We start from the raw sequence: 14,298 nt of genomic DNA on the forward strand, positions 1-14,298 counted from the left end.
CTGTTCTCTGCAAATATTCAAAGACTTTTACAAGATATAATATTTTTATTTATTTATTTTTGTCAAGAAAGTAGAATTTATGGGTAAGCATGAGTAAGGAGGGGCAGTGCCAAGGCTCTCATGAGTGCAGGACCCATTTGTCAGAGGGCCACGATTAGGGATATATTTGACCCTACAGCCATCTAAATGAGCCGCTTTTCTACCACCATGTTTTCACATTCACCTGCATTAAACTTAGTAAATCCCCACTTCTTGGAGATGTGGATCGTCTGGTGTCCAGGGAACTTGAACTTGGCTCTGAGGAGGGCCTCAATCACAGGCTTATTGTTCTGCTGTTAGGTGTGGATGGCCGTATGACTCTGGCCATTGCTCCCAGGCACCAAGCATACCTGTCTGGAGCCTAGGCAGAACAGCATGCCAGTCATGAAGGTCCAGTAGAAAGAGTTGTCTCCAAGATCCCTTAGGGCAACCTGTACAGGCAATAGCCAAGGAGGCTGCTGTTTGCAGAGATTGCACACTGGGGCCCTATGAGGAAGAGCACAGCCAGCCTAACTGGCTGCAAAAAGAAATAATATTTTTATTTTTAAATTTTTTTGGAAATAATATTTTTAGATGTTTTCCAGTGTTCCTAAGGTTGCCATTTGTTTCTACTGGTTTGACATTATCCTCTTCCCTAACTCTGATCTTCAGCTATCAAAGCTTTGTTATAAAACTTTGACAAGTAAACCAGCATCACTAGATGCCCACTATTTTTAATATTATATATATATTTTTTGCTTATTTGTTGTTTACAAGTTTTTTAAATTGAAGTAAATTTGATTTATAGTGTTAAATCACATAGTGATTTGGTATTTTTATATATTATACTTAATTTAAAGTTATTATAAAATATTGGGTATATTCCCTGTGCTATACATTATATCCTTGTATCTTATTTATTTTATACCTAGTAATTTGTACCTCGTAATCCCCTTTCCTTATCTTGCTACTCTCTCCTCCCCTCTCCCCACTGGTAAGCACTGATTTGTTCTCTGTATCTGTGTCTTGTTTCTATGTTGTTACGTTCACTCATTCATCTTCTTTTTTGATTTCCCATATATGTGAAAACATATAGTATTTGTCTTTCTCTGACTTACTTCACTAAGCATAATACCCTTCAAATACATCCATGTTGTTGCAAATTGCAGAATTTCACTTTCTTAAAATTTCTGGGTAATAATCCATTGTGTATATATATGTGTGTATATATATACATGTATATATATGTATGCTGCTGCTGCTAAGTTGCTTCAGTCGTGTCCGACTCTGTGTGACCCCATAGACGGCAGCCCACCAGGCTCCCCCGTCCCTGGGATTCTCCAGGCAAGAACACTGGAGTGGGTTGCCATTTCCTTCTCCAATGCATGAAAGTGGAAAGTGAAAGTGAAGTCGCTCAGTCGTGTCTGACTCTTCGCGACCCCATGGACTGCAGCCTTCCAGGCTCCTCCGCCCATGGGATTTTCCAGGCAAGAGTACTGGAGTGGGTCACCAGTGCCTTCTCCATATATATCTATATACATGTATATATATATACACACACACTAATAGATGTCCATTATTTTCAAGATAGCTTTTCAGTTTTTTTCTGTTTATGTTTAGATTTCTAGTTTAAGGAATGAACTAGTAAATATTACCATGAATATATCAACATGTTAACAATATTAAAAATATACATGAATCAATAAGAAAAAATACTAAGACTCCAATAGAAGGGTGAGTGAGGTCAGGAACAGTCATTCACAAAATATGGCTGGTAAATATATTTTAAAATTTAACCTCATTAACAAAAAATATTTAATTAAGTTAAATGAAAAGCATTCATTTAATAGAATTCTCATATATCAAATTAACAGAAATTCTTTTAATTGGACTACTTATTACTGACAGACATTTGGTAAGATAGGTCCTCTCTTATACTGACAGTTGAAATAAAAATTAGTGTAAGTTCTTTGGGAGCAATTTGGCAATCTGAACCAGAATTGTTGACTTTTGGAACTCTATCTTACAGAAATATTCATAAAGGCAATCTAAGAAATTATAGCATGTTTTGTGATAGGATGAGACAAAAAAGAAAAGGAAAGAAAAAAAAGGAAAAGGAACCATCTAAATATCCAACCAGAGGGAAATATGACTAGGCAAGTCAGAAGTGCTGATTAGATTTGGGTTACATGTAAGAGGTGGAGTTTTACCCAGCCATATGGACTATAAATAAACAAACAAGCAGACAGAAAATACTTACTTACATACATACATACTAGCTTGCTTGGGACTTTATACACAGTTTGATCCTCTACTCACTTCAAGTCTTTGCTCAAATGTCAAATTTCTTAGTGAAGTCTTCACTGGCCACCTTATTTAAAATTGCAGCCTCTACTCTCCCCCACACTCCCTATTCAATACTCTTCCATGACTAATTTTCTTAATAACACTGGTCTTTGTGTGTGTGTGTATGTGTGTGTGTGCACGCGTGCGCTCAGTCACTCGGTGGTGTCCTGCTCTTTGACACCCCAGGGACTGTAGACCGCAAGGCTCCTCTGTCCATGGAATTTCCCAGGGAAGAATACTGGAGTTTTGATTGATTGATTTTGTTAATTTCCCATCTCCCACAGCTAGATTATAAGCTCTACATAAACACTGAATTTGTCTCTATTGTTCTGGGCTACGTCTTAGTACAGTGTCAGGCTTATGCTGCTGCTAAGTCACTTTAGTCATGTCCGACTCTGTGCGACCCCATAGACGGCAGCCAGGCTTATAGTAGTTATCAATAAATGCTTTTGAATAAATACGCATTGAAAAGCTAGAGAAAAAAAATCACATATTAGAAGCATTGTTTCTTAAAGGTAGGATCATAAGGGAATTTTAGTCTTATACTTGTCTGTTTTACAAGTCATTATAGTACATCAAGTAATTGTATAAATGCATTGGTCTCCTTACAAAATAGTTTGAGTGTGCTCTGAGGAATGCATCTCTAATGCCTTATTTTTTCCAAGATATAAACTATTTTAATATTTTCATTTTCTTACACATTGAGTACAAGATATTTTAACAGGATGGGGATGTTTGTGCTCATAGTGAACCTTGTTTAAGATATACAGCTCAACAGCCAAAAGAAATTAAAAGAGAATTCTATTTATTTAAGTATTTCAAAAAAACATTAAAATGAATCCAAATATATAGTTCATAGTATTCCTTTTGCTTCTTCCACCCATAGCTCTCAAATCCTAAATATAAACTCAAGGCCTGAATCCATCCTTTTTTGTCTCTGTAATTCTTTCAGTGCTAAGAACTTGTCCACAAGCTCTGAACTGGGGGCAGTAGGGAAGGGGGGCTTGAATTTTTTCAAAATTTTTATTAGTATATGTTGGTGTAGTGGTTGGAGGGAAATCTGTAAGCATTAGCATGTCGATTCTTTTCATCACATGTATTTTTATCTAGTACCGATCAAATGCTACAATAATTTGTCAATATAAATTATAATATTTTGTATACACATCTTACTAATTTGAGCTGTTTGAAACTTTTATATTCAAGTATCTAGCATAGCACTAGCACATAATAGACATTCAGCAAATGTTGAATAGATGTGTGAATGAACAAACCTACAGACAAAAGACATATGGTTTCTAAGAAAGAAACCACAATGTGTGCTTAAGAAACACAATCGGGTAATAACAAAATAATAAACAAACTCCCATAGGAACACAGAGCAGGAAAATAGTTGACTTTTGAAAGGAGAATAGGAAGAAGAAAAAAAAAATAAGAATGCTCTGGGGAAGGCTTTCACACAGGAGACTGAATTTCAACAATGTTTTAGAGGATCAGGATTTTTCCTGTAGACAAGAGAGTAGAACTGTTATTCTAGACTGAGAGAAAGGCTTGAACAAAAATATAGAATTGAAGAGGTCCTTGGCATGCTGCCATCCGTGATGCATGAGGTTGCAAGGAGTTGGACAGGACTGAGTGACTGAAATGAACTGAACTTGGCATTTTAAGGACATTGTGAGTAGACTTTTTGACTGGTAAAGAGATCGCTTGAGAAAAGAGCAACAAAAGGACCAGTCAGGCCATTTAGGACCAGAAAATGTACGACTGCCAAGTTAAGGAATTTGATCTTTATTATATAGATTACCAGGGCTTCTCTGATAGCTCTGTTGGTAAAGAATCCGCCTGCAATGTAGGGGACCTCGGTCCAATTCTGGTTCAATTCCTGGGTCTGGAAGATCTGCTGGAGGAGGGATAGGCTACCCACTCCAGTATTCTTGGGCTTTTCTTGTGGCTCAGCTGATAAAGAATTCGCCTGCAATGCCAAAGACCTGGGTTCGATCCCTGGGTTGGGAAGATCCCTTGGAGAAGGGAAAGGCTACCCACTCCAGTATTCTGGCCTGGAGAATAGTCCATGGGATGACAAAGAGTCCGACAGGACTGAGCGACTTTCACTTTCATACAGATGACTAAAAGGTATTTAAGGTTTACAATTCCAGAAGTGACAAAGGGGGAAAAAATTAAACCCCCATCTCACATTTTGTGTAATAGTGAACGGCAAATGGATTGAAGACTATGGGGGAAAATAAACAAACTCCTAAAAGAAAATGTAGGGTAATGTGTTAATAATTTAAAGTCAGGATAGATTTTTAAAAAATGACCACCCCAAATCTAATTTTTTTCAAATTTTTTCCTTTTCTTTATTTGTAAAATAGGTATAATATTGGCACTAGAATCAAAGGTTGTTAGAAAGAATGAAAATGTTTCAGTCTGGAAGGTGAGAACGGTTAAAAAAAATAAAAAGGAAAGGAAAGCATGGCCTTTTAGGTACCCTGGTGTTTATATTTCAAGTTGTTTTAATATCTGTCAGGCAGACTTGTTCCAAACACTTTCTTAAATGTTTAATAAAGTCTGCTACATAAAAAAAAAAAAAAGAATGAGTTAATATGTACAAAGTGGTTAGAAAGGAGAAGACAATGGCAACCCACTCCAGTACTCTTGCCTGGAAAATCCCATGGACAAAGGAGCCTGGCAGGCTTCAGTCCATGGGGTCGCTAAGAATCAGACACAAATGAACGACTTCACTTTCACTTTTCACTTTCATGCATTGGAGAAGGAAATGCAACCCACTCCAGTGTTCTTGCCTGGAGAATCCCAAGGACGGGGGAGCCTGGTGGGCTGCCGTCTACAGGGTCGCACAGAGTCGGACACGACTGAAGTGACTTAGCAGCAGCAGTGGTTAGAACTGTTACTGGCACATAGTAAACTCTCTATAAATCTCAATTATTTTTTGTATAATTATTTTGTCAAAATTCATATTTTCTGTCCAGGATTTCACATTCCAAGTTAAAAACAACTGATTGGAATAAGAAATTTCCAAGATATATGGAAGACATTTAATATCCAGTGTATGTAAAAACTCCTACAAAACAATAAGAATCACTCAATTTTTTAAATGGGCAGCATATAAAATGTTAACTCAGAGTATGCTATGCTATGCTAAGTCGCTTCAGTCGTGTCCGACTCTGTGTGACCCCACAGACAGCAGCCCACCAGGCTCCCCTGTCCCTGAGATTCTCCAGGCAAGAACACTAGAGTGGGTTGCCATTTCCTTCTCCAATGCATGAAAGTGAAAAGTGAAAGTGAAGTTGCTCAGTCGTGTCTGACTCTTAGAGACCCCATGGACTGCAGCCTTCCAGGCTCCTCCATCCATGGGATTTTCCAGGCAAGAGTACTGGAGTGGGGTGCCATTGCCTTCTCTGATTAACTCAGAGTAGAGGAAAGTAAATTATCAAATAAACTTCAAAAGCTACATTCATTCTCATGAATAATGAGGAAATGTGCAATTAAAATTTTGCAAGATATCAGTTCCTATTGATCAAGTTTACCAAAATTAAAATATTAGTTAATATCAAGCATTAGCAGAGTTGTAGAGAACTAGGAATTCTTATGCAGGGATCATGGGAATATGAATTAGCATGACCTCTTTGGAGAGCAATTCAATAAAACTGAAAATTCAGATATCATGTAAGCCAGTGATACCATGAGATCCTCTTGCACATATGTACTAAGGCACATATATAAGGTGGCAATATGAGTTTTTTTTAATGTTCCTTTCAGACAGAGATGATAACTCAGTTCAGGTTCACTTAAAACATTCACATTACAAAATTTAAAAAAAATTTAGTCTTAGTTCACCTTAAAGTCTTAGATTATATATTTTATTATTCTAAGTCTAGGAAAGCTTAATAAATACTTTTAAGTGAGTTTTTGTAAAAATTAAGTTTCTTTGAATCTTTTAAATTACATTTATAAATTTAATATATTGGATTTTAAATACTTCAATTGTCTTAGGGCAAACAAATCTCAGATACTTAAGAAATTCCTATTAATATAATAAGTTTAAAATATTGAATATGCTTAATCTTAAATTTTCCTAAATGTTCCAATGCTTTTTACAAATTAATAATATTTCAATCTATGATTACAAGTCTAAATCAATTACCTAATTACATTATAGGTAATTTTCATTAGAATCACTTATTTGTTAGATAATCAAATATGACAAATCCTTTTATATATAATGAATATTTAAAATACCAAGCATGTACAAATGCTTTAATCCAAAAATATTATAATTACCTGTTTAATTTGCTGCATTGTGTCTATACTCAGTTTTTATTCTTCTCAGGGCAAACATGTTTTCCCAATAAAGAAATGAGTGAAACATCCCAAGTGGTTTGAAGATTATTTTCTCAGCTGGCCTAGATGCATATTGATAGTAGATGTTCAAGGGCATTTTCCCGACTACCTTGGCTACATGCTGAGCCCTGTTTTAGTGTTTTGTCAACACCCTCCACATGGAGGTGTCTCAAAGCCCATTCTCTTCAAGTCTGGTTATATATTACCTGCATATCACATGTTTTCTTGGAAGTCTGCAACTCTGAATGTGTTGCTGCATCTTGATTCATTTCAATTCATTTACTGACTGTGTCATTAATTCTAAATTACAACAGTTTTCCTATCTTGTAGAACTATAATTGTTCTAGATGTTTAAATGACATTTGTTTGGATTCTGTATATCTCCTAGGGCTTTGTTCAATTTCTTGGTAGTGGTCTGAAAGATGTGCTAATGAGAAAAGAACACTCATAACAGCCTTGTTTCTATATTGATGAATTGGAATCAATCTAAATGAACATCAGTGGGATATTGGATAAATAAAATATGGCATAATCACATAAATGACTATAATACAGAAGTTTGATATATATTTCAATATGTCAATTTGACAAATTTTGAACAAATCTTAAAAAACATAGTGTTGCATGACAAAAGCAAATTGTCAGAAGGTAAATACAATATGTTATGATTTATGTAATATTACTTAGACACACAACTCAAAATTATGTCCTTTACTTGTTATATATATAGTTAGTAAAAGAAAAGAATATAGATTAGAAAGTGAAAGAAAATTTTCATTTTTGTGTTTTGATTTCAATCAGTTAGAGACATCTTTTATTTTGAGCAGCATACTCTGTAAGCAGAAAGCTAAGATCAGAGAGTCTGAATGTTTTCAAAAAACGAGTGTGTGTGTGTGTGTGTGTGTGGTGGGGAAGGGGTGTGTATGTGAATGATTTCAATGCTGGTAAGCAAAAGTTTTCTTTTAACAAATATATTTCATACCTTAGTAAATAAATACAGTTTCCTAATACAAATAAGTTTTTCATTCTTTTTGGCCATTGAATTTTAAAGGTTCAAGAGGTTATATTTCTGAGAAATTAAACAAAGAATCACTAATCAGATTTTATGTTAATTATAACTGACCACAAGCTTAACTGGTACACTTCCTCCTTAGCTTTTCAGTGAAGAATTGCAATCATAATAGTAATTTAAAGTCTCAAAGTAATTAATGTCAAACCATTATTTCCCATAAAGATATCTTACCATGTAACATTATGACCTACAATTTCTCTGTTAATTTTAACCAAGAGTTAATCAAAATTTTGCAAGTCATATGATTTCATCATACAGGAAATATGGATGCCAAATTTATGATAAAGGCTGCCTCTGGGAAATGAAAGGTGAAGGAAGAATAGAATTGGAGAGGAGTACAAAGAGAACTTCATCATTAAAGTTTTATTTATTTTACTAAAAAATATTCAAGGCAAAGATGACATTTGTTGATTTAGGGGAAATATGTAGTTCACAAAGGCTAAGTACCAGACAGCCCATGCATCGAGTGTACTGGAACAGGGTTCATTGAGGGAAACCCATGGAGAAAGGATCAATAGCAACTTTAGGACCACAACACCTGCTCATCTTCTCATTGCCCATCACTTTCTCTGGCCTTGCACAGAAGGAGAAAGGGCTGTGGAGGTTTTAAGTGACATAATTTTCTGAAACTCTGGACCCTCCCAATGTGACCAAGGGTCAGAATATCATTGTGATAGGACATGGCGGGACACTGGCTCTAGCCCTATCCTACTGACTCAGAGCTCATGTTCATGGTGGTGCATCAGCCTGGTGCCTGACATGAACAGGAGCTTGGGGTCCAAATCTTTCAGTTACAAGTTTAAGACGTAGCTGGATGTTAACAGGACTTACCACCACATTAGCATTTACTGTTGTTTGAAGCACCAGCTCCTCTCTTGGTGCACTGGGGCTTGGTTGCTGGGGGCCTAAGTCTTGCATTGAACAGAATTATGGCTTAAGCACTTGGCAGAAGCCAATTTCAGTGGCATGAACCAACTCCTTTTCTGGAAGCAGCCTGTAGAGAATCACTCCTAAATACTGTTTCTGTTCTTATGTTTCAGTATGCTAATGCTTGCATCTTTTCCTCAATACTTTTGAATGTACATTTTTTCCCCCAAATTAAGAGAAAAACAAAAAGAGAAGTGAAATCTTCAAAAATACAAACACATTCACATACATACACACACGGGTGTGTATGTATGTATATATATGTGTGTGTGTGTGTGTATATATATATATATATATATATATATATATATATAAATTAATGTTGAGAGACATTGAAGGCAGAAAAGATAGACCATTCATGCAATAAATATTTACTGAGCATGTGTTATGTGACAGGGTCTGTTTTAGGCACTAAAATAAAACTGTGAACAAGCTATAGTAATGATCTACTAATCTGCCCAAGTGAGAGACTGAACTAGATCTAGGTAGGTTTGAGCCTCCCTCCCACCCCCCATCTTACCCCTCACAGAGCCCCAAGCTGAGCTCCCTGTGTAATACAGCAGCTTTCCACTAGCTATCTATTTTATACATGATATTGTATATATAGTGTGATAGTCAAGTGTATGAAAGTCGCTCAGTCACGTCGACTTTTTGTATAGAGTCGGCCAAAATACTGGAGTGGGTAGCCTTTCCCTTCTCCATGGGATCTTCCCAACCAGGCCAAATAGTGGAGTGAGTAGCCTTTCCCTTATCCTTGGGATCTTCCCAACCCAGGGATCGAACCCAGGTCTCCCTCATTGCAGACAGATTCTTTACCAGCTGAGCCACAATGGTATGTATATATTGTGGACTTCCCTTGTGGGTCAATGGTAAAGAACTTGCCTGCCAATGCAAGAGGTATAAGAGACGTGGGTTCTATCCCTGGGTTGGGAAGATCCCCAGGAGGAGGGCATGGCAAACCACTCCAGTATTCTTGCCTGGAGAATCCCATGGACAGAGGAACCTGGAAGGCTACAGTCCATGGGATCATAAGGATTCAGACACTACTGAAATGGCTTAGTATGCACAGCATGCATGCATTGTATATATATATATCAGTGCTACTTTCTCAGTTTGTCCCACCCTCTCCAGTTTAGCAATTGATTTGGTGTGTCAGAGCTTAAAAGGATAGGGAGGTGCTGAAGAGAGGATAGTATAAGATAAAAGATAGGAATTGACTTACATGACATTATCCATGGTGCTTATAACTCTTTGCAGCTTATAAAACACCTTCAACGACATTAGCTCAATCATCTCTTACAACAATCTTTGGAACTGGATGTTAATATTTTCATTATGCATTTAAAGAAACTAAGATTCCCAGATATCAGTGATTTCTTCAGGATCAACTTTTCTATGTGATAGAGAAAATCCTAGCCTTCTGCTTCAAGTTCCCATCTTTTTACTGTGTCTTTCTTGAAAACTCACCTCCCGTCTTTGGTTTCATTTACCCCTTTGATACAAAGATCATTATTATTAAATGAAATACCAATCCACACAGAAATTCAGATGTTTTACTCTCTTTAATGAAACACTACAGATCAACAAAGAGCTTAAGATACCATTAAGACTAAAAGTGATTTTACGGATGAAAAAACAGAGGATTAAGCACTAAAGCTAAACAAGAGCTACCAAAATTGGCCCTTTACTGAATCCTTATAAAATTGTTTATCAAACTTCATTAAGAGAGCCTCTCAAAGGAAAGAGCAAATTCATACTAGGAAGTAAATGTTATTATTTAAATTTAACTTGGTTTGTTTCCTTTTATAGTCCTACTGGATGCTTTTTATATGTATATCACTAGCTTATAAATTTTAAATGGCATTTTAAACACTACTTTACCTCTTAATTTGTATTTTATTGCATTTTAATTGTGTAACTTTTTTTCTTTTCAGGGAGATGTAATAGTGACTTTGCTTGGGCCCAAGTCAAGTCAAAGCATAATTCATCATCAGTAGTAGAACAATGTTTAATAACCAATATCTGGTTTGTATGAAGTAAGCTGGGATTTTGATTCTAGAAAACACTACTTGATGTATAACCTCCATCTAAATTTAATATAAATTTATGAACTTTTACTTCAGATAAATGTGATTAGTTTTATTATTTGACCTAACTGTAAGAGTTTCACTGTATTTCTCTTAATTTTTGAAATTTATTTCTATTCTTTTTCTTCATCATATTCCAAGGACATTATAAGTACACATATGTACTTATAAAATATACAAATAGGTTAGAAATTGTTATTCCTTTAGAAGCAAAGCTTGTAAAGTATTAGGATTACTTAAAACAGAATCTTTATTAAGACAAAAGGTCCACACACTCTTAAATTTCTGCTTTCCAAACTCTGTTTTCCAGTGTTTATAAATTATGCGGCTGTTAGCATTATGAGAATATTGGATATTCATACCCAATTTTAAATAAGAACTTTATACTCTTAGATCGGAGAGGTACAGCTATAGAACTGAGTTAGACTATTTGACTGGCAAAAGACATGACAGCCAATGTCAGAATTGCATTGTTTGGCCAGCAAGCATCACACTCCCAATTCAGAGATAAGAATTAGTCTGGGATACATCAGGGCATTCTTCTCTGCATCCTTCAGAATCTGCTCTGGGTTTTAAGCCCAGACTTAAGTAGGCCCAGATAAAATATAGAGAGTCCCTGATCTATAGTTTCCATTGGGATGTTATTTTGTGAACAGTTCTAAAGCAACCTTATAGAAATAGGAGTGGGAGGCAGCAACTCCTTCAAATATAGATCGCAACAGTGTGTTCCTTGCTGTTTGTTTTATTTTTTTTTCTCAAAATTTTAAAAATCAATTATTTATTTTAATTTGGCTGCACTGGGTCTTAGTTGCTGCATGTGGGATCTAGCTCCTTGTCCAGGGATCGAACCCAGGCCCCCTGCATTGGGAGCGCAGAGTCTTAGCCACTGGACCACCATGAAAGTCCCAAGCTGTTTGTTTTAAAAAGTCCTGGTGTTTGTAAACTGAGACCATAGGGCAGTATAGCCTGTTCTATAAAGCATTCTAAGTGGAGAGGAGAGCATAAGGCACTTGAAAGTCACTAAACTGTCTGAAAAGTAATATATATTAAAAACAGGATGGAATCAGTGCAACAGTGGGAATTACCTTTTACGAGTATCCACTCACAATCTTCATTTCTTTGGAGCCATCCTTTAGACAAAGAAAGGCAATTTTTAGGTGGACTGAAAGCTTAGATAAGGTTATAAGGATTATAAATGTTCAGGTTATTAGGATTTATAAATTATAAATTTTCTACTGGTTTAAGTCATTAATTCTTGTCTTTTTTTTTTAAGGTTTGGACTTTCCATAAAACTTTGTATAACAAAATAAAAATGTAATTGAAAAAATGTGTCTCTTTTTATTTTATATTTTAGAAAACTTTCACATATTCTATTCTCATTGCTCATCAGGCCTAAATGAAAAGCAAAGCCATTTTATTCTTCTCGGATCCTAGGCAACTGATCCTGAACTGAATCTATTCCATTGTATTAAATCATACAATACATAGCCTTTTCAGATTGACTTCTTTCATGTAATAATATGAATTTAAGGTTTTTCTATGTCTGCTGATGGCTTTATAGTTCATTCCTTTTTAGGGCTGAATAATATCCAATGTCTGAATGTACCACAGTTTGTCATTCACCAACTGAAAGACGTTTTGGTTGCTTTAAAAATTTGGCAGTTATGATTAAAGTTGCCATAAACATCCATGCACAAGTTTTTATGTAGAATAAGTTTTCAGCTCCTTTGAGAAAATACCAAGGAGTACAATTTCTGGATCATATGGTATGAGTGTATTTAGTTTTGTAAAAAAACAAAGCCCTGAACTGTCTTCCAAAGTGGTTATACCATTTTTCATTCCCACCAGCAATTTATGAGAGTTCCTATTGCTCCATATTCTTGCCAGCTTTGGTATCTTCATGGTCCAAATATTGGCCATTCTAGTAGATGTGTAGTGATACCTCATTATTGTTTTAATGTGCACTTCCTGATATATTGTAGAGTTTACCATAAAATTTTAAGAATTGTTAGCCAACTCATTTTATCCTAGTTAAGGGCCTAAGGAAGGAGTGGTGACTGGGCTAACTTTAGGCTTTTGTGCTAGGTATTCATCATTTCATTTGGTCATTCTCTATAGGCATGTGCCATGAAGAACTTACTGAGAGTTCTGAGAGTAAATTGTTAGCTGCTCTTCCAACTTGAGTAGGGAAGAAAGGAAGATTGTATTTGCTAGTATATAGTTGTACATCATACTTAGTATGTTCATTAGGTTCATCTCTGTGGTGGTGGTGTTGGTAGTGATGTTCAGTCGTTCAGTCACAGCCAACTCTTTGTGATCCCATGGGCTGCAGCATGCCAGGCTTTCTTGTACTTCACCATCTCCTGGAGCTTGCTCAAATTCATGTCCATTGAGTTGGTGATGCCATCCAACCATCTCATTCTCTGTCATCCCCTTCTCCTCCTGCCTTCAATCTTTCCAGCATCAAAGTTGTTTCCAATGAGTCGGCTCTTCACATTAGGTGGCCAAAGTATTGGAGTTTCAGCTTCAGCATCAGTTCTTCCAATGAATATTCAGGGTTGATTTCCTCTAGGATTGACTAGTGTAATCTCCCTGCTGTCCAAGGGATTCTCAAGAGTCTTCTCTAGCACCCTGCTGCTGCTAAGTCGCTTCAGTCGTGTCTGACTCTGTGCGACCCCAGAGACAGCAGCCCACCAGGCTTCCCCGTTCCTGGGATTCTCCAGGCAAGAACACTGGAGTGGGTTGCCATTTCCTTCTCTAGCACCCTACCTCTATGTAGTTACTTACAATTATAAATGAGAGATAAAACACTAGTATTTGCTACTTTGTCCCAGTAGGAGTCTCTCAAAATGTTGCACCCTACTGTGAATAGATTGCTATCAACCCAGTAACAATGTGCATGTTAAAGTTCTTTGCATTTTGCAAAACAACTTCAAGTCCATTGTCACATTATACCCTTACAGTGATCCTATGAGACAGGTGGAACAAGAAGTTGTATTATTATCATAATCTGTATTTTCCAGATGATATGTGCATGCATGCTCAGTCACGCAGTCATGTCTGACTCTGAGACCCTGTGGACTGTAGCCTGAGAGGCTCCTCTGTCCATGGGATTTTCAGGCAAGAATACTGGAGTGGGTTGCCATTTCCTCCTCCAGGGGATCTTCCTTACCCAAGGATCAAACCCTGTCTACTGTGTCTCCTGCATTGGCAGGTGGATTCTTCTCTGCTGAGCCACCTAGAAAGCCCTCCAGATGATATAATTAAGGCTTAAAGAGATGATATCATTTGCCAAAGACCATATATCTGGCAACTTGAGCTTCACTTAGAGACTTGAACTTAAACCTAAAGCTTTGAACAGCTCTTGTACATTTTCCACTATTGTGTAGTCAGTGGTTCATGCCTATATGGTTTTTCTGAGGTCTTATACACCAAAACATAAAAGAGTATGTATTCTTCTATAATTAAGGTTTTATCTCCAAATAATAA

At 36.4% G+C, this 14,298-nt stretch overlaps 1 protein-coding gene and 1 pseudogene across 1 annotated transcript in view; one reads left to right on the plus strand and one right to left on the minus strand.

Moving 5' to 3' along the window:
• DNAI4 (dynein axonemal intermediate chain 4) overlaps window positions 1-12,497 on the plus strand; it is a 99,788-nt gene extending 87,291 nt beyond the window's left edge. Inside the window, 1 exon segment of the mRNA XM_002686332.7 lies at window positions 10,657-12,497. Coding sequence (XP_002686378.3) covers window positions 10,657-10,719 — 63 coding nt within the window. The 3' untranslated portion in view covers window positions 10,720-12,497.
• LOC112446098 (uncharacterized) lies at window positions 443-562 on the minus strand (annotated as a pseudogene).
• Window positions 12,498-14,298: the final 1,801 nt, after the last annotated feature.

This window comes from Bos taurus, chromosome 3 (genome assembly GCF_002263795.3).
Source record: "Bos taurus isolate L1 Dominette 01449 registration number 42190680 breed Hereford chromosome 3, ARS-UCD2.0, whole genome shotgun sequence".
NCBI classification, from domain to species: Eukaryota; Metazoa; Chordata; class Mammalia; order Artiodactyla; family Bovidae; genus Bos; species Bos taurus.